At 39.6% G+C, this 26,131-nt stretch overlaps 1 protein-coding gene across 9 annotated transcripts in view; it reads left to right on the plus strand.

The window, feature by feature from the left end:
• LOC125640344 (contactin-4) overlaps positions 1–26,131 on the plus strand; it is a 646,262-nt gene that overhangs the window by 503,433 nt on the left and 116,698 nt on the right. For all 9 annotated transcript variants that reach the window (XM_075130265.1, XM_048858825.2, XM_075130266.1 and 6 more), the window contains 4 exons: positions 6,245–6,448; positions 10,360–10,462; positions 11,620–11,804; positions 25,282–25,418. In XM_075130265.1, coding sequence (XP_074986366.1) covers positions 6,245–6,448; positions 10,360–10,462; positions 11,620–11,804; positions 25,282–25,418 — 629 coding nt within the window. The remainder of the gene's footprint in view (positions 1–6,244; positions 6,449–10,359; positions 10,463–11,619; positions 11,805–25,281; positions 25,419–26,131) is intronic.

Consider the following 26,131-nt stretch of genomic DNA (forward strand, 5'->3'; position numbering starts at 1 on the left):
CCATGTCTAGTGATACTGTTTCTAGTGACAGGTTTCAGAGTAGCAGCCGTGTTAGTCTGTATTGGCAAAAAGAAAAGGAGGACTTGTGGCACCTTAGAGACTAACCAATTTATTTGAGCATAAGCTTTCGTGAACTACAGCTCACTTCATCGGATGCATTCAGTGGAAAATACAGTGGGGAGATTTATATACAGAGAGAACATGAAACAATGGGTGTTACCATACACACTGTAACCAGAGTGATCACTTAAGGTGAGCTATTACTCCCCACTCTCCTGCTGGTAATAGCTCACCTTAAGTGATCACTCGGGTTACAGTGTATATGGTAACACCCATTGTTTCATGTTCTCTCTGTATATAAATCTCCCCACTGTATTTTCCACTGAATGCATCCGATGAAGTGAGCTGTAGCTCACAAAAGCTTATGCTCAGGTAAATTTGTTAGTCTGTAAGGTGCCACAAGTCCTCCTTTTGTTTCTGGTGCAGTGATTGCCTTTGTCTGCTTGTCTCTGCAGATTCTCTAGTGGCAACTTGTGTGAGAGAGTTCTTCAGCAAAACTACAGGTATATCACAGGCCAGAAGAGACAGTATCTGGGACAAGATTTTCAAAAATGAGTGTCTTACATTGGGTTCCAAAATCTTTATTTAAGTAGCTTAAATAAGTGGTCAGTTTACAAAAGTGTTAAGTGAAGTAAATGGGAGTTATTGGATGTTCCAAACTTTGGAAAATCAGGCCATTTATTTAGCCATCTAGGAATGAATGCAAGAGCCTAAAACTTCTTGTTTTTAAATCCTGGCTGAGATTTGTTAATGGGTTATTTTTGTTTGTTTCTTATAGTGTATAATATGGATTTGTGATCAATATACTCGATTCTGAAATGCAGACATAGTCCAAGCTGATGTGGAGCGAAATTGTCACGCTCAGGCAGGTAGTGAGGGAGAATCTATGAAGGTGATGAAAGAATTGAAGTAAAGGGTTCCTATCTTTTGATATTGCGCCTGAGTAGAAGCCAAGAACGTTCACAGGGCTTTGAACTGGGATAAAGGTTAATGTCCCTTAGATCAGGGGTTGTCAAACTGGGGATCGGGACCCCTCAGGGGTTCACAAGGTTATTACATAGGGAGCTGCGAGCTGTCAACCTCCACGCCAAACCCCGATTTGCCTCCAGCATTTATAATGGTGTTAAATATATAAAAAAGTGTTTTTAATTTGTAAGAGGGGGGTCGCACTCAGAGGCTAGCTATGTGAAAAGGGTCACCAGTTCAAAAGTTTGAGAGCCACTGCCTTAGATGGATGTGTTTAAAATGTATATTCCACCTGTAGCATGCAGTCTATCACATTCCAGTGCCGATCACTAATCCATAACATAAAATTAAATATGTTAATACTAATAATGTTAATATGTTCTCTGTTATTGCTGTGTGCCCAAGCTTTCCCTAAAAGCTTATGGTATTTCCGGTTGTCGGTGAATTTTGATGGCTAACTAAATGAAGTAGATTCTTAGGTACTACTGTGTGGTACATTTCTCTGTGATATGTTTATGTGACTTCCATTTCTGTGACTATATGTCTCTGCACTTCTCTTCCACCATTTATTTTAGCCAGAGTGAGACCAATCTTCTCTCAACAACCTAATGTATTCCCCACCTTTCACTTCACCAGTCTTTACTTGTGCTTGAATTTACCAAGGGCTCCCTTGAATTCTGAGGGATATTATAGAGTTTTAACATGCTGTTCCATATCTGTATTATCTTTGCTTCATTGCTCCAGAGCCTTAGAGCAGATCCTAGTATCTTGTGACCTTGTGCACAAAGAAGTTAATTCTTTGACAAAAGGAAATCTGCTTTCCTTCTCCTGGAATGCGATAAGCTTACTGCTATTGCACTGAGCATCCCAAGTATGTACAGAAGCACGAACAGCAGAGTAAGCTGAAGTCACCAGTTTTCCTAAATCAGCAGCATACATGTGTATATATAAGGAAAAGTTCTTAACATGAACAGTATAGTGAAAAAAGTTTCTTATTTAATGTCCTGAATCCAGTGAATTTTAAAAAGTTGTGGAAGCCTGTGATCATGCCTTAAAAGTTCAAAAATAGCAGTTTTCCTCTGTCCAGTCTTGAAATCCTTGCCAAAGTGTGAATTTGCCAGCAGTCTTAAATTTTGTTGACACACCTTTCTCTCTTTTGGAAATGCGTGCAGTCAAAGCACTCCCCGCATGGAAAGTGCATCTCCCTAGGAAAAGAAAGATATATAATGTATAAAGGGTCAGCTTCTCGGCTGGTATCAATTGACTAAAAACCAATCAAGCTTCATAGATTTTCATCAGTTGCAAATCTGGGTCAAAATGTATAAAAGAGTGCACCACATTTAAGAGATCTAGCTTAATGTATTTTAAAAAGGCAAATAAAACATTGTATGCAGTGTAGTAAAACATTGTCTGTTACCCAAAATTACATGAAAAGGGACCCAAGTTAGAAAACAGCACATCACATTCAGTCCTGAAAGGATACCTGGTATGGTCTGTGAGAAACCATGAACTACTCTGGATACAATCTTTACACTGTAAGGCACCTTGTTATAACCCACATAAGTTTTTCAATCACCCACCAGAATCACCAAATGCTATCTCGTACTGTATTTTAAGTGTCTGTTTACTCAGATGTAACAAACTGCCTGTGGCACAGGAACTGTCTGTCACTTCCAGAGCAATTAGTATGTGAAACCTTATCAAAAGAAATCTGTCAAGTTTGAAAAGACATAAATATTGCACAGGGATCTCTAAGGAAATCAAAGTGAGTATTGTACAGTATGTACAATATATATGTATTGCTACAGAAGGAAATGTACTTAAGGCTTCTCCAGTCTGCTTTATTTCCCATCCTTTTTATTATATCACTTGATTCAAACTCACTGTAATTCTACAATAATAAAAAGTCCCCAGTTATTTTAGAACAATAAAATTAGAACTCTTAATAGTATCACCCAGTTATTTTCAATACTACACAGCACATCTGACTTGATAATGCTGCCTCAAGCCTTATAACTACAGCAGTTATTAGTTATACAGCTGTAGTACTGTGCAGTGTAACTGTGTTAGAATCAGCATAAGACAGAGATACTAAATCATTAGATCTTTAGTAAGGCTGAAATTTTCAAAGGTGGCTAGTGATTTGGGGTTCCTCTTTTTGTATTTTGAGGGTCGGGGAGGGAAACCCAACTTGAGACAACTTAAAGGAACCTGATTTTCAGAAAGTGCTGAGCATCCAGCCTCTGAAAATTTGTCCACTTTGCCTCAAGATGGGCTCCCAATAATTGAAGTACTCAAAATCACTAGTTGGTTTTTAAATCAGTCTTCCCCATTGCATACAACATCCACACAGTCTTCTTCACTCTTGTATCTGCTTGCCTAGGGTTTCTAAACTCACACTGAATTGGAGTCAAACAAATTGCTGAGTATCTTATTCATTGACTGTGCTGTAGTTACTACATAACATTTTTGTCTTAGGCTTTTCCTTATTTTGCAGGGGGGACCATGGTCTGTGGAGATTCACTCAAACCTAAAAGCTGCTGTTTGCATTCTAGAGCAGAAATGTTTGTCTATTGTTGGATGCTTCTGGGGGAAACAAGTTAATTGTTCACCATGAGTAAATTAAAAAAAAAATCTAAATACTTGCAGGAAATAATAAGCCTGCTGAGAAGTGCTACCTTGTTTATTCGAAGTATCCTCTTGACATCAGCATGGGGTTACTTATAATTAGATGCACATGTGTAAATACAATGATTAGATATTCCCACATAAACGTAATTATATCTTCCAAGAGGTCTAAGCAGATATTTTATAATCCTGTCATTAAATAAATAAATAACTAAAATGAAAACCACAACAAACTGCATACCCCCTCCTATGTGTGTAAACACTGGAACGTTAGGACAGAATGTATTTCCTAAAGTACATAACAGTACTTGAGGTCAATTACAATTATGGCTCATTAGAGTATTAAACTAAGAATATGCTGTTTATTATAATTAATGTTCCCTTTACAAAGCTACAGTGATCTTTCCTTACTATAATTTCTCAAACATTTTCAATGTTTAGGTATTAGTCTGAGACAAATATAATGGGGTTATATTACATTAACCTAACTTATAAACTCTGCAATCACTTGCAGTATGTCTCTCACAGTTTTTTCTTTTGCAAATAACTTCCAAAGACATGTTATAAATTAAAGTATTATCGAATTAGTCACACTGAAGATTATAGCTACTTAATTTAGTGTATTAAAAAATTCCAAAGTATAAAACCGTACAGTTCACAAGAACAGAGTAAGGCAGATTCCACCATAATTTATCTTGAAAGGAAAGAATGAATAAAGTTAAGAGTATTCTTCATGACTCAGGAAAAATGAGATTGTCACGGGGTGGTCCCTTGTGAGTCCTTTTAGCCCTTTATCACAGATCACAACTTCTCCAGGTCTCCTTCTCCACCACCTTTATTTATCGTATTCTTCCAGCAGGCCACAGCATATAGTGTTGTTCACATATATTTACTGTTCATAGCCAGCTTCCCCACTTGCTTCTAGCAAAGGGAACCCTACTAGCAGCAGCAACAGTCAGTCCTGCCTACCTCTGCCTTCCTTCCGGCTACCAACCCTTCCCACGACCCTTCCTTCCTGTCTGCTTATGTGGGCCCAGTTGTTGGGCCTGCTTCTACCCACTTAGCCACTCAGCTGTATCCCCATTCAGTTGATTATCCTCTTTTGTCAACTGCCTGTCTTTCAATCAGAACTCAGTTAGCGTAAACAGATGGGGATTTGAGTGATGGAGTGCTGAGTTAGTGCCTGAGTCAGCACACCCTGTTACAGATATGTTCTTGGTGACAAAGGCATAACAATTGTTCACACCTAGTTTCCATGTGATAAAACGTCCTGACCTGTCAAACCATTAAGTCTGAATTCTCTGTGATATGGTGGATGATAAATTCAAATAAATGGAGGTGGATCCCAATGAGTTATGTGCACATACAAACATAGTCACCCACAATTTTGATGCGCCGTTTTGGAAGTGAAGATGTAGAATTTGCTTGTGAAAGCTGGTCCACAACAGTTCTTAAAGGTGAACTACAAAGTAAGTTTCCCTGCCAAAGACAATGGTTCATGATAGTTCTCTATTTCATTTGCATAATGGTGGAAGGCCTGATCCTGGTAAGTGATCAATGCAGAAAGACATTTGTGGGGCCTTGACTTGGGAATTCTACATGGGCATGAAAGTCAGCCAGCATGGTAACATTGCAAGATTGGGACCAAATGCTATGGCAGCAGCTGTATTATTCCCTGTTATGCTTTGTGTCTAAAGTTTTCAACACTTGCAAGAGAAAAATAGAAGCCTGGACGTAGGTCAGTATAGGAGGAAAATATATTCAGTTTTAACCAGTTTCTTTTTAAATGTGTTAATGTGTAAATTTTTAAGACTACACACATGTTTTATTGTAGCTACAGGATATCATGGTTCTTAAATTTGTAAAAAAAAAATCAGATTGCTTTTAATTGATGCTGTGACATACAAAGCTGATATTTTTTGATGAAATTCTTTAAAAACTGAACCTTTGGGTATAAATCAAAGAAGTCTCACAAAAATCAACATTGCAATTGATGTAAAAGTCCACTAAACAAGATCAACATTATCTATACCCAAATGTAACAGGTTTTTTTACTATTTTTTTCCCTGAATTAATGACTAGTCCAGAAAAAAGAAGCGAGATACTGAGACACCTTTATTCTATACGGTACTGTCTATCTGCATTTCTGCTTCTTTACAGTTTATGCAAGGCTGCTCTTGAGTCATCTTTGCCATAAATAGCTCCAGAGCCTGCCTCTGCTACAGCTCATCGCTTTTCTAAGCCATGTGAAATTGGCATGATTCTTGACAGTTTCAGAATAGAATTAGAGAAATTCTCGTTAATTTCATTTTGTTCTGGTTTGGAAAAGTTGAGGGGCAACAGAGGCGTTGGAGCTTGTAGCTGTCTGGCTGAAGACTCAGAAAGACAGCACTGCACCAGTACACATATGGAAGATTATATTCATAATTGTACAAACAAGACATTTTCATTTCATTATGAGTTACTGTCCCCTTACTGTAAGTACAAGAGACAGGGAGAAATTCATTTTCAGAGTTTCAGTTCTGCCCTGGGATGGAACCATATTTTAAAATTAAAAAAGCATTATGTTAATAATACCTTTTACTTCTAGAACTGACTTACGCATGGATCTTCAATGAATATCCATCATTTGTGCACCAGGATAATCGTCGCTTTGTTTCTCAAGAGACTGGGAATTTGTACATTGCAAAGGTGGAAACATCTGATGTGGGCAACTACACATGCGTAGTGACAAACACTGTAACAAATAATAAAGTGCTGGGCCCCCCAACTCCTTTGATACTGAGAAATGATGGTAAGATATCTGTTTTTTGTTGTTATTGTTTGTTTTTTTGAAGCAATCATTCTGCAAATATTAAGAAACGGCCTGAATTTTTATTCAGAGTAAAGATAAATAATTAGTCTCAACTTCCTAAAGTTCCACTGAGAATTTGAAGAATGCACAGACTCAGTTTGCAGTTCTATGTCATAGAAATCAGTATTTTTTAAAGCTGTTGTTGTAAAAGATACTTTGTCACTGGAAGATGCCACAATAGCAGGGGATTGTTGTAAAATAAAATACAAACTTGGAGACACTTGAGCAAGGACAGGGAAGAAAACAGATTTTAGTGGATATGCTGCAGTTTTGCTCATTTTATACAGGCCAAAAATGATCACACAAACACTTAGCTGTTTTGGAAGCTATTAGCTTAGGCAATAGTTCCCAGTAGAATGAATGCTATTTTTAGTAGTCAGAGGAGTGCTACAAGAAGGGGAAAATAAGTAAAGATTTCTAATTTTATACCACAAATAGACTTGTATCACATTAAGTTTTTGAGTAGATACATAAATCATATTTTCATGATTGCTTGCAGTGTTTAAATGATCAAGTTAGCCTTAGGAAGTCAATGGAGTAATGGATAGCAGAATTTGGCCCTTAGCTCCCATATAGGTTACCACAGTGCAGGAAAGAAAAAGATGAAAGCTTAAAGCTGTCAAGTCTTCCATTAGCATCTGCTCCATATGAGGAATAAAAATAGCCTGTATGTTATTTAAGATCTTCAGTAACAATATTTTACACAGATCATACAATACTCTGCTTCCACTGACTTCAGCGGAAGTAAGATTGGGCCCTGTATATGCTGCTGTTCTTGAAATGGAGCATAATGTGATGATGCTTACTAGTGGTACTCACTATGAAGCACATTTCCAAGGGCTTTGCCTTAGCAAATCATTCCTCTGCACACTCACACTAACATATTTACAGGGTCCAATTGCCTTCCTAAACATACTCCAACTCCTTTGAGATGTACTCTAGAGTTTATTATGGACTTGAAATTTTAATTGAACTGCTGAGGAGCCCTGGAAAACATTGCATTAAACAGTAAAGGTGCTATAATGTCCATTTAGCAAAATATGGTCAGATTTCCCCAGGCGCAAAAGTTAGTATCTTTAAGATGCGCGAAATTTTGTATTTTGAAACTAAGCTTGTCACTAACATTGTGTGCAACATCTAAAATCATTTCCAACTTGGTTTCTAATACAACAGTTAGTGATGCAATAAAATCTGGACTTAACATGCTATGATGCATCAAAAGAAAGAACACAGCACATTTCAGAAATATAAAGAGCACAAATGAATGAAATGGAAACCACAGAATAGCCACATTGTATTTAAACTGGCAAATATGTCTTGCTTGTCTTTTGGATTTATGCCGACATGTCCAGCACATCTTAATATAGGACATATTATTCTCATTAGACTGCTGTATCATTAAATTAGCAGGCTAAGAGGCCTATTCATCAACAATTAATGTCCCAGTTACATCTAATTTCAATTAGAATTACATGGGAAAATTTCACAATGTACCTCTCCCACTTTACTTAAAATATACTAAACTGTTATTAATCTATTTACTGTACATTATATATGATTAAACATGCAACCATGTAGCAGAATTCCTGTCTATGGTGAGGTGGAATAGGAAGCCTCCCCTCCACACACGCACCCGAAAAGGAAGGTGTGGGGTTTTTTCCCCAAAAAATATAGGCTAGACTAGGGATGAAATGTTCTCCACCTGTAGAAAACCTGAGGTGGAGATCCTTTCCACCACTTTGGCTCTTTTACGCTGGGTTGAAGGGCCTTAGCAGCATAAAGGGGGCCTTAAAAACCCCAGTTCTGCCTTGGGAGGATTCCCCCGGCACAGGCGTTGTGGAAGACAGGCGTAAGATTGTCTCCTGAGGCTCCCCTTGCAAACCCTGGTGTAGGGTGTGGGTCAGGAGCGGAGGTTGGGAGAGTGTCTGGGACAGGGCTACAGCACACTTTACAGCAGAGACTCCAGGTAGCACTGCATCCTGGGACAACAGTGCAGCCCCCTGGGGCTGTCTAATTTATGCCAAGGGTCTCACCAGCTCCTGGAGCAGCCCAGGATCTCGGGGCAAAAATGTGGCCTAAAGATACCTTAGCCCCTGCTGCCCCAGGGCTACCAGTTCTGTGCAGTGGCTCCCATTCCCCCCTACTCTGGATCTTAGTCCCAGTCACCTTGTCCAGCCATTCCCAGCCTCCCTTTTTTCCTCCAGCTCCTTGTCCAATCTCAGTGTTTTTCCTCAGGCCAACTGGCTCCCAGTCCTGCTCATTTCTATCACCGGCTCCCAATCCCGGTTTTCTTGCCCAACCAGCCTGATCCTCTCCCCCCTAGTTCCCAGGCCCAGTCTCCTTTGGCAGATATTTTCAACAAACACAATAAAATCATCCTGAGGCAGACCCCCAGAATAGAAAATTTCAGTCCAAACAGTTGAAGTTTCGCCAAGTTTTAAGCAACTGAAAACAGGGTCTTATATTGAAAACTGTCAGGCAGCCTTAAAATGGACAGCACTATCAGCTCCATCCATATTATAATCTCCAAAGGCTGAAAACTATTGGGCCTAATAATTCAAACTGAAATGCCTAGTTTAGTGACATTCACTTGTGAGTTCCCTGATACTTTTATGTGTCTTGTTTTGGTAGTAAGTGTTGTGTATTTGTATTGTTAACAAACATACTTTGTTCAGATGACTGATTTCATGTGGCAGCTGCTTTTTATATAATGTAGAGACAATGCTCATTTAAGCAAATGGATTGAAGGAAGGTGATGTAACCTGTTGTTGTATCAGAACAGATAATATATAGGTCAAGAAGTAAAAATGGATTTGATGTAAGTCTTAGCCCACACACACACTTATCCTGGGCATTTTTGATATAAAACAATCCCACTGTGAAAAAGCAAAGCAAATAGCCTCTCCAGCTTCTTCTTGCTGTCATTAAACTTGCACCATGGAGTACTTTTTATAAAGCAATGACACACATGACAATACAGCAAATAAGAAAAAAAGACCACCAGAACTACTTCAATATATTTGATTTACTCATCAGAATTAACTCTGTGGGAACCTATGCTGCCCAAATTCTGAATCAGTGTGTATTGGTAGCAGTCATTTTTCTTCATCAGGTGTGCTGTTCCCTATCTCCAAAACTGCAGGACTCCCCCCATTCTTAAACCCCAGTCCTGCATGGTGGCCTTCCAGAGAGAAACAGTTAAGATTTAAACTACGATCATCATTTCGTTTATAATCACTATCGGTGAAATTATATGTACCAGTTTTAAGACTCTGCAGTCAGTAGAAATCTGGCAATTTATCATAAATTTAATGGCTTTTTTTATGTGCACAAATTTTTAAACACAATTTCATAAAAATCCTGCCATGTTACATTATTTAATAAGGCAGTTAAAGATCAAGAAATTACTAGTACAGTATACGATCTCTAAGCATCTAAATCCTTGAAGTTAATAGGAGCCCTGATTAGCCCCCAATGCTTTTAAAACTTTTTCTAGTGGCTATTTGTTCCACATTACATTATTCAAAAGATGGTGATCCTACTTTATTATCTCTTTCCGTATTTTACAAGATACCTGAAAAAGAACTAAATATTCAAAAGCAAAAAAGTAATGGAACCATGAAGAAATTTAATCTTAAACAGATGGAGGGGAGCTGTGATGCAGATTTTCCTCTAGCAGTAAATGGGAAGAGAGTCCACAGTACTAGGCTGTTAGAGACAGGCCCTGTTTTAAATGAGCAGATTAACTGGGCAAGTAATGATGTATAGAACAGCTCTGTGATAATGCAGGAACACTTGAGAATGTATCACAAAAATTCAGCCACACTTTAGCATCTATGATGTGTTCACAGGGGTGATGGGTGAATATGAGCCAAAAATAGAAGTGCAGTTCCCAGAAAATGTTCCATCTGCAAAAGGAACAACTGTGAAACTGGAATGCTTTGCCTTGGGAAAGTAAGTTTTGGTTCATTATTATTACTTTAGCTTACCCGGGTATAATAGTAGTGTATGTTAGAGTATGCTTTTTTAAATCACTTGCTTTATTTGTAGTATAGATATTTGCTGATTTCCTTTACATGGAAGAGATTTGTCTTAGCTTAACCTGCCATGAAAAATGTGATTGGTAAGGAGAAGAAAAGAGACAATTTATTTTGTAAAGTTGCATCTAGGTATATTCTGTTACTAAGGTTCTTTTGGCACCTGAGAGGCTCTGAAAAGTGTCACATGTTGCAATTACCATACATTTTCAGCACATATATGGGGAAGATGGGAAAGTGGAGTTGTTGGCACTCATTCACGGGCTCCTGCTCACCAGGCCAGCGCAGACAATGTGAATGATGGGCTAGCTGGTAAACCCATTAAAAAATAAATTATGGAATCAGTGACCAAACTACTCCAGTTCTTTGGCAGAGTATTCACCTTGTGGAAAGAGAGGTCATCGTATATGAAACAGAGGGAACTGATCAGAGAAACAGTTATCTTAATCAGGCCAATGCTATACCAATATGGGGCCCAAACCTGCTCCCTCTGAATTTCAGTGGGAGTTAAGCTTAAGCCCAGGAAGACATAAAATCAAAAGAATAGCATTGTTCACTTTCCAAGAGAAGTATCAGGAATACACAATTGAGATTTTGGTGATCAAATCAAATAATTAAAATTAAGCCTGTGAAGTGCTTGTTGAAATGTTTTCTAGTGGGTAAGCAGCTCTCACTTAGCAACATGCATAATATATCAAGATGGGTGGATGTGTTTGTGTAATCACCCTCTAGTGACTGACCCACAGAGAGAATAAAGGACCTATTATTGTAACCAGCGATTGAACATGCTCTTCACCTCAAGTGAAACACACCTGTGTTTTTGGAGTTAATGGATCAAAGTTCTAGTCCTGATTCCCAAAGTCAGAAGGGAAGGTGGGGAGAGGTTTATCTAGGGATTGTGTCCGTTGCTTGCAGTTTGGATTCACAGCACACTATACTTAGTATATGAACAAAACTATTGCTTTTAGGGAAACAGAACTTCTACTGGTTCTACTTTTCAAAATATGAATTAATAACCCAGTAACGGGATGTAGCTTTTACTATGAGGCTCTTTTGCTTTATTCTTATTATCAGCCCAGTTCCTACTATTAGCTGGAGAAGAGCAGATGGTAAACAAATACCCAGGAAAGCCAGGAGACAAAAATCGAGTGGAGTTCTTGAAATCCCAAACTTTCAGCAGGAAGATGCTGGTCTGTATGAGTGTGTGGCTGAAAATGTGAGAGGAAAGAACATGGCACGAGGGCAGCTTACATTTTATGGTAAGCAGAATGACAACTTTCCTGTTTTTTTTATTGCCGCACAAGCAATGTGTTGTAAACATCTTGTCAGGATGTCATTGGGTTTTTTATGTTTTTTTAATTATTTTATTTTGCCAGCAGTAGTGCTCAACAAGTACAATTTGAAATAAAATAAAATCTTTCTGAGTAGGGCATATTGATTGTGACTAAGAAGTGAGGGAAATGAAAACATGCATTGTGGAAAGGAGACTGGCATGGTAACACACAGAAAGCAATTGTAAAGCAATTTATTTGCCTTTGCCTACAAATAGCTGCAAACCTAACAGTCCTATGAGGCATTCTGGTGGTTATGATTTGTGATTTATTATGAGAGCTGTGTGCTGCCCTTCATTAATCATTGGTAATTGCTCTTAACTGGGCTGTTTTTAGAAGGGGTTTTGGTGGTAACACTACACTACAGTTTGGTGGTAACTGAAAACTGTTGTTGATTAACCAAGTCAGTGCTTGACTAATCCTTCCCACTCCAAAGATTGTCTGTATCTGCTCTTGTTAGAGTCAAATCATGGGTATTGATCTGAGCACGATATAAATGTAAAATTTCAAATGCGTGGGCCTAGGATGACCAGATGTCCCGATTTTATAGGAACAGTCCCGATTTTTGGGTCTTTTTCTTATATAGGCTCCTAATACCCCCCACCGCCATCCCAATTTTTCACACTTGCTGTCTGGTCACCCTACATGGGCCTCTGATTAAGCTTGTATTGGTGCCTCTAATCCTAATAGAAGTGTCTGCAGATACATGATCATCTATTGGAAACTCAGCCCCAAACTGTGTCAGCCGTTAGGAAATGAACTGAGCTTGCAATTGCAAAGTTTGAGTTGGTCTAAGTTACATTAGATTTGCTCATTTTGGATACAAGGGCAAATCATGTTGTGTTTTTTAAAGGTAAGAAAGCACTGGCTAAAAATGTTCATGGTTTTGGATTTATTTTCATTTTGGTTATTTTTTTGGAACCTGCAGAATATGCAAGTGTGTGCGCGCACACACAGAGAGTTGTCCTTGCTTTACACTCCCAACAAGCTTCAAAAATCCCTGTGTCATAGTTACCACTCTATTTCCAGACACAGCTTCTTCTGGAGCACATTGGTGTCCTCCACTGAGGGACCAGTTGTTCAAGCGTGACCCAATATTCTCTCTCGTGCACTGGTACGGAGCACAGTTATTCTTTAGAGTGCCGAGCTCTATCAGCCTGGGAGGCTGGATTGAACTCAAGACCAAATCTATGTTCCCCACCACAACAGTACAGCATGTCTCCACTGCATTGCTGACACAACCTCTGTTAGATTATAAGCAGTAAGCATCATGAATTTGGTGACCTCAATCCAATTCCCAGTGGACAATTGTCCACATCACAAAAGCCACAACCACAATTGCTGTCACTTGTCATACTTATCAGCAGTCTTGGCAGAGAAGGTCAGGATTTTATGGGATGACGGAGACTGAGCTACCCGCTTATCCCTAAAACCCTGTTCCTCCAGGTCGGGGTTGAAGCACATTGCAGTGCAATGCTGGGAAGCTTGTTCTACTGCTGCCTGTGCGCCTACCTTTTCTCTGGGCAAATAGAGGCATTCAGTCTCCAGAACTGTTCCTCTGTGACCGGTGACCAGTGCAAATTCCACTGTTTATTTGGAAGATATTAAATTAAAATATTATCTTTTTTTTTATCCCCAGTAGTGTCATTTTGAGGCTGGCATAATCTTTCCAGTTTTCAAGGACACCTTTTTTTGTTGGCACCCATTTAATGTTGAAAATGTAGACCATTTTCACAACATAGGTCCTGAAATTTGACCCTGAGTTTCATATAAAGGCTAAAATTTTCATACTGAAAGCAACTTCGTGTAAATACCTCATATGAGTGGTGCATGAATGAATGAAAGCATTTTCCTTTAATCCTTTTTCTTTGTAAAGATGGGAAATGTTATATCTTTATGGAAATATAACTAAGGTTGTTACAGCTTTTCAAGTTGGTTCTAGTGGGACAAACGTTCACAGCCTAAAAAGAGGAACACTCCAGAGTATTTGATATGGAAAATCAGACTTGTCACTTACTTGCAGCATTGCTCAGGGAAATGTTCTATCGCAGTGCATGCCCTCAGAGATTAAAATCTGGCTCTAACAGTGTTACTCTTTTAAACTGAGTTATCTACGTCTGTGAACAGGTGGAAAAAAAGAAAATGAAATTCAAATTTGCCTGCTTGCTGTAGATAACCCAGGCATACCTCCTTTGTCAACCACTTTTGGTGCTTCAGAAAGTCGTCAGGAAAGGCTGACTTGTATTGTATTTCACTCTTGTATCAATGTTTATTCTTTTGTGTGACTTTTCCCATTGTTAGCATATCAGTGACACGAAAGTTGTTTGGCATTCTCATTGCTGCAGGAAAGAATAATTAAACATGACAGATGTATTCTTCCATAGATTTCTCTGTTTTGAGACACTAAAATATGTTGTGTTGTTGTTTTCCAAAGGCATGCATTCCTGTTATCCAGCTGTCCTACTTCATTATTAGAAAATGTACCAAATTAATATAATTATAAGTACCTGTATTTCTCAACCAAAAGTATATGGCAAACCCTGACTTAAACATTGCTTTCCTTGTTTTTTTTTACCATAAGAGGCTATCATAACACACACACACAATACCTAACCAGGTGTTTTGTGTCTGAGATTAACTCCTGAATACGAGTGAATTAAGTTTGGAGACGTACCTCTCTCTTTTTTTTTTTTTTAGCCCTTATGTGTTGCTTATCCATACAACACCACAGTAGCAGTCACAGGTATGTTGTATGGTATACCTGGCTTTGCAATCTGCTCCCTATTGAGCTGAAAAAATGAGCTTTCATAACAAGATCTAGTTTGAACCTCTGCTGCTGAAGAAGGTGTGCAAATTCCCTCTGCAATGCAGTGAGCCTTTAAACTTGAGCCTATTACCAGATCCAGGGCTCCCAGATGGTAGGAATGCATTATTGCCATATCATTTGGACTGGCTCCTGGGCTTCTAGCTTCTGCTTTCTCATTGAACTGATTGAACTTGGAAGTCAGAAGTCAGAGCAATATGTTTTGATCCAAAACATTTATGAAGTATTCACTTTAACCTGAATTCCATTTTTAATCTGACGGCTCAGAAATTTTAAACTTGATAACCTTATATGAAGCAAAGATTTATATATTATGCAGAGGTAAAAACCCAACACTTTTAGGGTTTTCCAAGGAGACTCTTCTGAGCTAATTCTAAGAGAGAGCTGCTTTTCCTTTCACAAAACCGGAATCAAGATAACTTTTTTATTTATTATTATTTTTTATTATTTGCCATGGCTCCTGGGATGCACAGTCATGAGCCAGGACTGCACTGTACAAACATGGAACAAAAAGCAGTCTCTGTCCCAAAGAGCTTATAGTCTAAATATAAAACAGGAGACAACTTTGGACACAGACTGATGGGAGAACACAAAGAAACAATGGTGCTGCCTTTTCAACTACTGTGATTAAAAACATTCCTAGGAAAAATGGGCCAACTACATCCCTGCTATAATTCTACTGACATCAGTGAGCATGATTCTCCTCTGTCTTGCACCTCGTGGGAGCAAAATGCTACCACATCATAGCGTTACATTCCTTTTGTAGAAGTGTAAGTGACTAGAGCTGGGCATAATTTTTTAACTGAAACTGTTTTCAACAAAAAACGCTATTCAGTGACACTGAAATGTGCCTTAAGTTTGTGCCAGTTTTGACGAATTGGGTCAAAAAAACAAAAACAAAAAAATGAAAAAGTCACAGTGTTTTGTTTTAACATTTCTTAAAAGAAATGTTTTGAATTTTTTATTCAGAATGACTTGTTGTTTTAGAATTTCCTTTAATATTATTTTTTTAAAAGTTAAAAACTGCTTAAAAAAACAAAACAATATTTTTTCCGTTTTTCTATTTGCTAAAGATTTCAGTTTTGCGTTGATCTGAAACAATTTTTTTATTTTTAGAATTGCCAGCAAACTTAAAAATCAGTTATTAGCAAGCTCTATAAATGACAGAAGTCTAAGTTTATTACACCAATGCTATTTCCTTTGCTGGATACAGATAATAGTACTGGCGTAATAGACTTCCATATCGCATGACATTTTGATTAAAAAAACAAGAACACTACAAAATTAACATGCTACAATTAAAGGTATTAAAAGCTGGCTAACCGATAGGACTCAAAGTTTACGTAAACAAGGAATCATCATTGAGTAGGAATGTGTCTGGTGGAGTACTGCAGGGGTTGGTTCCTGGCCCTCTGCTAGTTAACATTTTTATCAGTGACCTAGAAGAAAACATAAAATCATTGCAGATAAACTTTTGAGATTACACAAACATTGGGAGAGTGGTTAATAATGAAGAGGACAGGTCACTGATACACAGTGATTTGGATTGCCACAATGATTTGGATCGCCTGGTAAGTGGAGCACAAGCAAACAATATGTGTTTTAATAACCCAAAAGGGCTTATCATAGAATCATAAGACTGGAAGTTGACCTGGAGAGGTCATCTGCTCCAGTCCCCCGTGCTCAGGCAGGAGCAAGTAAATCTAGAATATCCCTGACAAGTGTTTTTCTAATCTGTTCTTAAAACCCTCCAATGACAAGGATTCCATTTCCACAACCTCCCTTAGTGACCTATTCCAGGACTTATATATCCTTATCATTAGAAAGTTTTTCCTAATATCTAACCTAAATGTCTTTTGCTGCAGATTAAGGTCTTTTCCTATGGTCAGTGGACATGGAGAACAATTGATCACCATCTTCTTTATAACAGCCCCCCTCAGTCTTCTTTTCTCAAAATTAAACATACCCAATTCTTTTAACCTTTCCTCATAGGTCATGTTTCCTAAACCTTTTATCATTGTTCTTGCTCTCCACTGGACCCTCTCCAATATGTCCTCATCTTTCCTAAAGTGTGGTGTGCAAAACTAGAACACAGCTCCAGTTGAGGCCTCACCAGTGCTTAGTAGAGAAGAACAATAAATTCCCATGTTTTTGATATGACACTCCTATTAATACACGTATGCTTGATATTTCTCTTTTTTGCAACTGCATCACATTGTTGGCTCATATTCAAATTGTGATCCACTGTAACCCCCAGATCTTTTTCTCCAGTACTACCACTTAGCAAATTATTCCCCATTTTGTATTTCTGACCAATTCTCCATGTTATCAAGGTCATTTTGAATTCTAATCCTGTCCTCCAAAGTGCATGCAATCCCTCCTGTTTGGTGCCATCCACAAATTTTGTAAGCATATCCTATTACCCAAGTCATTAATCAATATATTGATTAGTACAGCACCCTGGACACAACCTTGAGGGAACCTACTAGATACATCCTCCTAGTTTGACAGTAAACTCTTGGTAACTACTCTTTGAGTCTTTTACTCAAGGAGCTGAATCTATTCAGCTTAACAAAGGTAAGGTTAGGGGGTGAGTACCAGTCTGTAAGTATCTACAAATATTTGATAATGGGCTCTTCAGTCTATCAGACAAAGGTATTACAAAATGCGATGTCTGGAAGTTGAAGCTAGACAATTTTTGACTAGTAATAAGGTGTAATATTTTAACAGTGAAGGTAATTAACCATTGGAACAGTTTACTAAGAGTCATGGTGGATGCTTTATCACTGGCAATCTTAAAATGAAGACTGAATGTTTTTTTTAAATCAGATGCTCTAGTTCAAAAGGAAATATTTGGGGGAAGTTATATGGCCTGTGTTTTGCCAGAGGTCAGACTAGATATCACAGTGGTCACTTCTGGCCTTGGAATCTATGAAGCTATGTCTGTTCAAGGTGCAAAACATGTTTTCAGCTCTGATTTTTACTTCCACACTGTGGTGTAGTCCTGAATGGACAATTACCAGGATGCCCCCGCCACTCTGACCTCACACACATGTTGGGCGGTGGACACCATTTTGCTCTGCATCCTCCATGTAGTTTGAGAACAAAATGTCATCCTCCACATGGCAAACGTCCCAGTAAGCTGTTCCAGTGCGAACTGGCCCCACACCAGCTGAGCAAATGCACTCAGCTTTGCCATGCACCTCTTTTACAAGTCCCATGTAAAACAAGTTTTCATGGACAGCAAATAATGTAAAATACAGAAAACAAATGGCTACATGATGTCTTTAAAAGGACTTTTGCAAGTGAAATCAATTTTCAAAAGTGCCAACTCCCATTTTTAAAAAGTGATGTTAGCACTTGAGCACCTAAACCCTATTGACGTTCAGTGAGACTACGTGTTTTTTGAAAAATTTACCCAAAAGTGACTTAAGAGCCTAAATCATTTTCAAAAGTGAGTTAGGCATTTCAGAGCCCCGCCACCCGGAGCATTGCTCTGGCAGCGCAGTGAGCTGAGGCTGCGGGGGAAGGGGGGACAGCATGGGAGGGGCCGGGGGCTAGCCTCCCAGGCCAGGAACTCAGGGACCGAGCAGGAGGGTCCCACGGGCCAGATGTGGCCCGCGGGCCGTAGTTTGCCCACCTCTGCCCTACTGTAACTGTGGTTCTTTGAGATTGAAACAGGGTGGCTTGCCTCATGGGCTGGAGAGGCTGGGGATAAGCCAACCTCCATTACAAGATGATCTCCACCTGAGAGGAATCAGGTAATTCAAGTACAAAAAGGAGCAGGAGGTTGCAGTGAAGGTGGGAGCCCCAGGAAACTCTGGCTATATTTGTACACACTGCAGGGAACAGAAAGTCTCTGAGTCAGCAGGGGAAAGCTCAAGAAGCAGGAAAGAGTGCAGAAAGCTCTTGAGGCAAAGAGGCCTGAGAGAGACCCTGTCCAAGCTGGGGAGAGACTCCAAAGGCCCAGCTGGGAAGACCTGTGAAGGAGGACAATTTCTAGGCAGGAGATGCTGTGGGAGAAGCGGAAGGGCAGTCCCACAGGGAGCTGGGTTTGTGCCCAACTGAATGTGGAATGAAGACTGTGTGTGAGTTTGTGTTCTAAGTTTGAAAGCGTTATTTTGATACTGAACTGGGTTTGAGGCCCAAAGGGCCCGTATGTGCCTGAGAACTCAATAAATAGGATCTTAGGAGGGGATTGTTTGAACTACCTTTAAACTGAGTTTTTTAAAGGATCCTGAAGAGAGTAGGTAGTTGAGGCAGGGTGCTGTAGAGTGACCTCTGGCCACTGCGGGGTGCTTGGGTTACAGAGATTGTTGTCAATGCAGATTCCATGATCATCCTCCATCCCCACTTTTCAGTGTTCTCAGTGACATGGTCTTTGGATTGTGAGGGATCTGAGGGCCCTGCACCATCCTTTATGCCCTCATATGGGAGCACTGGGAGGCTTGGGGCGTATATGTGACCTTGACGGTAAAAAGACTCCAATTTTGTGAGCATAAGGTACATGCAGTCCTAGAATGGAATCCACACTGATGACATGATGAATAACCACAGTTATTGTAGGGTAAGAAACTGTTCTTTATAGACTGCCCCTTTCTCAGAGAACTTACAAATGAAAGCCATGATCCTGCAAACCCTTATGCATATCCTTAACTTAAGCACATGTGTAGGCCTATTAGCTTCAATGTGAATAAAATTAAGTTAATTTAAGTAAATGCTTGCAAGTCTGGGGGCCTGAATGTGCATGACAGACAAAGGGAGTGTTAAGCTATGTCTACAGTAGAGACCTCGCAGCGGCATTTCTGTACTTATGCCGCTGCATTGCTGTAAGATCTCCATTTTAGCCACTTTATGCTGACAGGAGAGAGCTGTCCCGTCAACATAATTAAACCATCCCCAATGAGCAACTGTAGCTATGCTAGTGGGAGAGCGTCTCCTGCCAACATAAGGCTGTCCACACCAGCGCTTCTGTCGGTGTGACTTATGTCGCTCAGAGGGGTGTTTTTTTCACAACCCCGAGGGACATAAGTTATACCGACAAAAGTGCTAGTGTAGACATAGCCTTACTATCCTAATTATACAGATGGGATCCTGAGGAACAGAGAGATTAATTGACTTGCCCAATGTCATTCAGAAAGTTGGTGGCAAAGCTGGGCAGTGACCCCAACTCTCCTGATTGCCAGTATAGTTCCTTAATCCTTTACACACATGAGTAATCCTACTGTAGTCCAAAGGTCTGAGTCTCATTTATGATAAGGCCACTTTATACCATTCTGGCAATGTAAAGCAGCCTTAAATGTAAATTATATTATACCTGCTTCTAAGTCCCTTTTACACTGCCAGAAAGGTGTACCAAGAACAAGGTGCAGTAAGTCTTTATAGGGCTGGGGCTTGAAATCATAGGCTATTTTTTTAAAGTCCAAAAAGACTTGAGGTGAAATAAAATACTGTTTGGCTAAAATACAGTAAAATCAGTGTGATACTTAGTATAGTTTATTAGTTAAAAATAAGAGTTTGAATGATGATCATAAGACATTCCAACTTCCCACAGATTCTCGCAGTATCTGCAGTCTGGTGCATAAGTGAGTGAATAGCAAAAACTTCAAGCATACTGCTTCCCTTTATAAAGGTATACTGAGTCTGTAACACAAGATTATCAGTGCCATTACAAAAGGCAAAAAAATAAAATATGTGATTGTACAAAATGTTTTATGAAACAGGAAATAGGCTGGTATAACTGGGCAACATAATGTCAAATGCAGGGATCGGTAAGCCTCCCGGCAGGCTGGGCCGGTTTGTTTACCTGCCGCGTCCACAGGTTTGGCCAATCATAGCTCCCACTGGCTGCGGTTCGCTGCTCCAGGCCAATGGGGGCTGCGGGAAGCAGCAGCCAGCACATCCCTCAGCCCACGCCGCTTCCCGCAGCCCCCATTGGCCTGGAGCGGTGAACTACTACTTCTACTTCTGTGATATTATAGTATTGAGCAAAAGGCCCCAGTCAGGATTGTGCTGGTGCTGTACAAACAGAGGAAAGACAATCCCTTTCCAGAATGGGTTACTTTCTCCAGACACAAACAGCTGAAGGGTAGGTGATGAGGATACAGCATTCAAGCCAATGAACCTGCTGAAGTTTTGTTAGACTTTGTTAGATAAGTGGATTATCATTTGTTTTTTATTGAGGGTAGAGAAAAGGAAACAGCTTGTCATCTGCCTTCACATGGCCACTAAGAATTCTAACAGATTAGGGATGTATAAATTAGTGAGACTACGTTCTTCTTTGTCCCATATAACAGGTGTGCTTAATTGTCCCTCATAGGGGGCAAACATCATTCACTGTGTAGTGCTTCAGAACAAAAACATGCTTTATTGTTAATTATTTTTTTCAACTGTTTTAGTTAGTAGTAGTGTTCGGCTCTCCGCTCTGATTCCCAGGTTCACTTTCAGCCTCTTCATAAAGAATAGATACAACAATAGGCAGTCTTGTAGCCCTTCAGTAGAGTATCTGCTGTTCATGATGAATTACACAGCCTGGGCTAGGTCCTCTGCTGCTATAAATTGGCTTAGCTCCACTGAAGTCTATATATAGCAATTGTGAATCTAACAATATGTGTATTAGTCGCTCTTTTGCTCCAGACACATCTTTGCTAGTTTTGTCTATTTCATCTTCAAACTTGCTTTTAACCCTTTTAGTGCAGGTCCAGCCTTAGCTGGGTCTCCTTTTTGGCACTTGCAATTTGTGCAATAATTGCAAACTCAGCTTACGCTATTTAGACATATAAGTGCCAGACTATATTATTTGGGTTAAAGTGACCAGGTACCTGGCTTTTGACCGGAAAGTCTGGTCAAAAATGGGACCTGACAGTGTCCGGTCAGCTCTACTGCCAGAACACCCAGAGTCCAGTTACCGTGGGTGGGGGAGGCGGGGTGGCGCTGGATCATCACCCAGGACCCCCTCCTACCTGTGTCAGGCAGCTGTAGCTCCCAACCCCGGCAAAGCAGGCGAGTCCCTCCTGACCTGGGCGGGGAAAAGTGAGGGGAAGGAGGGGGGAAGATGCATGGATAGAAGTGGGGCCTTGGGAGAAGAGGTGGGGCAAGGGTGGGGCCTTGGGAGGAAGAGGCAGGGCAGGGGTGGGGCCTCGGGAGGAAGAGGCGGGGCGAGGGAGGTTCCAGCACAGCTGCTGGAGTGTCTGGTTTTTAAATATTACCAAATTGGCAGCCCTAATGTGAGTATAGTTACTCACTTAGCTGTCTAAATGTCCTAAACTAAACCTTTAAACCTTTGAATGTAGTAAAAGGTAAGCAGGGCTTTGGAAATGTGTCCCTGAATCTCTACTTTACATTGTACCTGCCAGAGACTGAGCTCCAGGCCCTGATTCCATCACTTGAGATGGATTTCTTTTCTTTAAAGAATACTCGTATCCATTCAACTGTTTTTGTATTTTTTCTTGCCTTTTTTTCCTTTCTCTCATAGATGTGACATATGCCAATTTCTTGTGATGTTAATATTATTCTTAAATTAGCTTCCATGCTGCTTTTATGATGTCTAATGACCTAGCTTTTCCCTTCCGGAGTTTTCAGGGGTCTGGAAGAAGCTCTACCAACAAAGAAGCAGCTTTTTCAATATAGCTGCCTTTAAACTAGCAGCTGTTGCCAGCACAGCCCCATGTCAGTCACAAATCACACCTCATCACACCCCAGACCTACATAGCTATGACATTAAAAGTTTGTAATGCACAACTGGCCTTACACCCTTATTCTTTTTTTAAAAAAAAATTAGCCTGCTTGAAGCTTTGTCTCACTTTACTGCTTCTTTGTATGATCCCCAATGGGAGGATGTCAAAATTTCATTATATTATGGTAGCTGGTGCTGATGGCTCAAACACACCTACTTCATGAACCAGCCCTGGTGTTTTACATAAGACTAAATTAGGAGAATGTCTTGTATTCTCTAGAACAAGTGGTTCAATGGAGAGTTTGACCTAATTAAAAATGTCTCCCAAAGAGAACCACAGAACTGCATTCCTGTGAAACAATGGGCCCTGCTGTTGTCACTGAGATTTATTATTGACCTACTAAGCTTTCACAATAGCTGTCCGCATCATAAATAGCATTAGGTTAAAAAGCTTAACCAGTTCACATAACTAGAATGGATGAACACTGGGGTATCGTTCAAGTCTGTGGCTCACAGGTGCTGCACAAGAGATTGAAATGAATAGCTTCTGTAGCTGTTTGGATCATTTCCAGCATCAGAAGTTTGAGTCTTGATGCAGTTATTTACATTAGGATTTTAAGATTTTGTAACCCGAATAAAATAAAGACTGGAATGTTCTAAAAGTAGGGATCTGATTGCTCCTTCCAGTTCATAAACGCTGGCTCAGTCCTTCAGTCCAGGATTGGACGGAAGGCAAAAAGCTGCCATTTGCAAGGGTGAAATCTTTGCTTATGCAAGGAATGTAAGATTGATAGCCACAAAAGGAAAAAGAAAGATCTAAAATCTCACCTATTATAGAATTTGAGTTCTTATAATTTCACCTGAGGCAATTTATATATGACATTCCAATATAACTATGCCACAGAACACACTGTACAGATTATGTAGATTTTCTTCATTTGATTGTTTTGTCTATTTTTTTAAAAAGAGCAATTTGGGGTTTTTTTGGGAAGTGGGAAATGAACAAAACAAAAAGGAGGTTTTATAGAGTCCTTTCATAACAAAGGGTATCCTAAGGCTTTCTTCAAAGTTATGAGTTAGATGCTAATAGTAATAGTAGCCATGTAGACAAATTGTGCAGTCAGCTGTAACTTGCAAATAGCATTAAATCTTGGAACCTGTTGCACTGAGAGAAGGAATGTGTGCCGGAACTCATTACTTCATGTCTTATTCAATACAGTGCTAGCAGTTGCCACCCATCTTGCTATGTTTCACGACCTCCCCTTTTTATGACTCTTGGGATGCATGTAATGAACAAGCCTAAAGTATAACAGTAGGAAAGGTAGGAAGGGGTAAGCCTTGTCCACCTCTCCATTTTTGGTTGTGAGGTCTATTTAAGTTCTATATTAACATTGTTTCACCATATTAAGTTTGCCTTTCTGCTTTTGTAATCCCCACTGAGTATTTCTGTGGTGTATTTAAAATTCTATGCAAATTTCTGTGTTTTTTTCCCTTTGATTTGTTGTTTATAGACACAGTGGGAGGGGAAATATTCAATGTGGCATATGTGGAATTAGGTGCATATCTGTTATGAACAGCAACATCATTTGAGACAAATTCCCCAGGCAGAACATTAAAAAAGCATCCCAGCTCTTTGAGATTTCTTGGGTCTATCAGCAGGAACATATAAAGATGGACACAGCAGTATTTAAAGTGTAGTGATGTCAAGTTTCCATTCAATTTAACATTTGGTGTTTGTTATCAAGTTTGTTTTTTTCATCGATTCTGTCAAACCTTTCTCTGTTCCCTCATCTCAGGCTAAATGGGATTTATAAAGCTGTTGTCTTTTGTTTGAGAAATCCTAATTGTTTTATCTGATTATCGAGGGAAAGTATCGAAAAATATTATTCAGGTTCTTGGAGACCTCTGCTGGTAATATTTTTTTAAATCCTTTCAGGTTGTGTTTGTTATTTTAAAGTAGGGCAAATCTACCTTTAAGAAAAACCTGAAACACATCTGATTTTAGTACAGTCCTGAAGCTCAGACTGAGTTTTTTGAAATGTTCACTGGGGTTTTGTGCAGTGGACTAGAGACAAACCTATGTCAATGTGGTTTTGTGGAGATAATATAAACTCAGTGGTTTTTCAAGGTTTCCAGGGAAAACTTGAGAGTTACAGCAGAAATTTGCTCTCAGTTTTGAGTATGGATAATATAAGGGTGTGAAAATCTACTTAACACAAAACTAGAAAAAGGTTTTCAGACACCTGCAAACAACAAATGCCAGTTTTCACAGAGATCTATTTAGAAGATTAAGTATGTGAAGTCAGTACTTTAAACGCTACTGTATTAAGGTCCCAATCCTCTGAACTCTTATTGACATGAGATGCTTTTTTCTACACATGTATCCTTTATTCACGAGTAGCTCGGGTTTTGCAGGATCTGTTCCTAAACTAGCAAGGGGCCAAGATGTGGTGTTAGGATCTGAACTTAGATCTGAATAGTGCTTGAATATGGCTCCTAATGCTCCCAAAGCTTAAAGGGTTTTGATCGAGAGCTGTGACCCAGCAAGCCACTTAGGCCCAGTTTGTGAAAACATCAGGAAAGTACTAACTTCAAGCATGCCAGCAGTCCCATTTATTTCAATGGCACTTCTCATGTGCTGAAGTACTTCATTTCTGAAGATGCAATTTTTTTTTTATTTAATACTTATATTAAAAATAAAAGTTGGGAAACGAGGTCCTGATCCTGTTCCCATTAATTTCAAAAGGAGCAGAATTGGAACCCTAGGGAAAAAATCCCCAAAGGGAATCCAATGGTATTAAATATGTGATTCTTTGAGGAAAGCTATTTGGGGGGTTTGCTGGCATCTAGAAAATAGACTCTTGTTTACAAACATGTGGTTTTATTCATTACTTTCTGCACTGCAGCACCACCTAACTGGATTCAGAAAATAAGTGATGCTCACAAAGCTATAGAAGAAAGCATCTTTTGGGAGTGTAAAGCGAATGGGAGACCAAAGCCTTCATACAGCTGGCTAAAGGATGGTGAGCCATTGATGCCTCGGGTAAGAATATTGCTGAAGTCTAATGCCTTTGTTCTTTGAACGAGGTTGCCTTTTGCAGAATATTCTACAAGGATTCTGCTGATTTGGCAGCTTTCTCATGTCTGCATAGTTCACTGCCTTTGAAATAGAAGTGCAAACAGTGACTGAGCCTTAAAATTCAAGCTAGAGCATATTTTCTACCTTCATGGGTCAATGCCATTATATGACATTGAGTTCCTGTATTGAAGAAAAATAGTCCCTTACTTTCTGTAGGATGGTGGGGAAGGCTTCAGGACAGGTTCAGAAGAGATTTATATTAGGGAAAATAGGGTATATGAAAAAAGAAAAGGAGTACTTGTGGCACCTTAGAGACTAACCAATTTATTTGAGCATGAGCTTTCGTGAGCCACAGCTCACTTCATCAGATGTGTACCGTGGAAACTGCAGCAGACTTTATATACACACAGAGAATATGAAACAATACCTCCTCCCACCCCACTGTCCTGCTGGTAATAGCTTATCTAAAGTGATCAACAGGTGGGCCATTTCCAGCACAAAGCCAGGTTTTCTCACCCTCCACCCCCCCACACAAATTCACTCTCCTGCTGGTGCTAGCCCATCCAAAGTGACCACTCTTTACATAATCAAGTCGGGCTATTTCCTGCATAGATCCAGGTTTTCTCACTTCCCCCCCACCCCCATACACACACAAACTCACTCTCCTGCTGGTAATA

Source organism: Caretta caretta, chromosome 7 (assembly GCF_965140235.1).
Source record: "Caretta caretta isolate rCarCar2 chromosome 7, rCarCar1.hap1, whole genome shotgun sequence".
Taxonomy (NCBI): Eukaryota; Metazoa; Chordata; order Testudines; family Cheloniidae; genus Caretta; species Caretta caretta.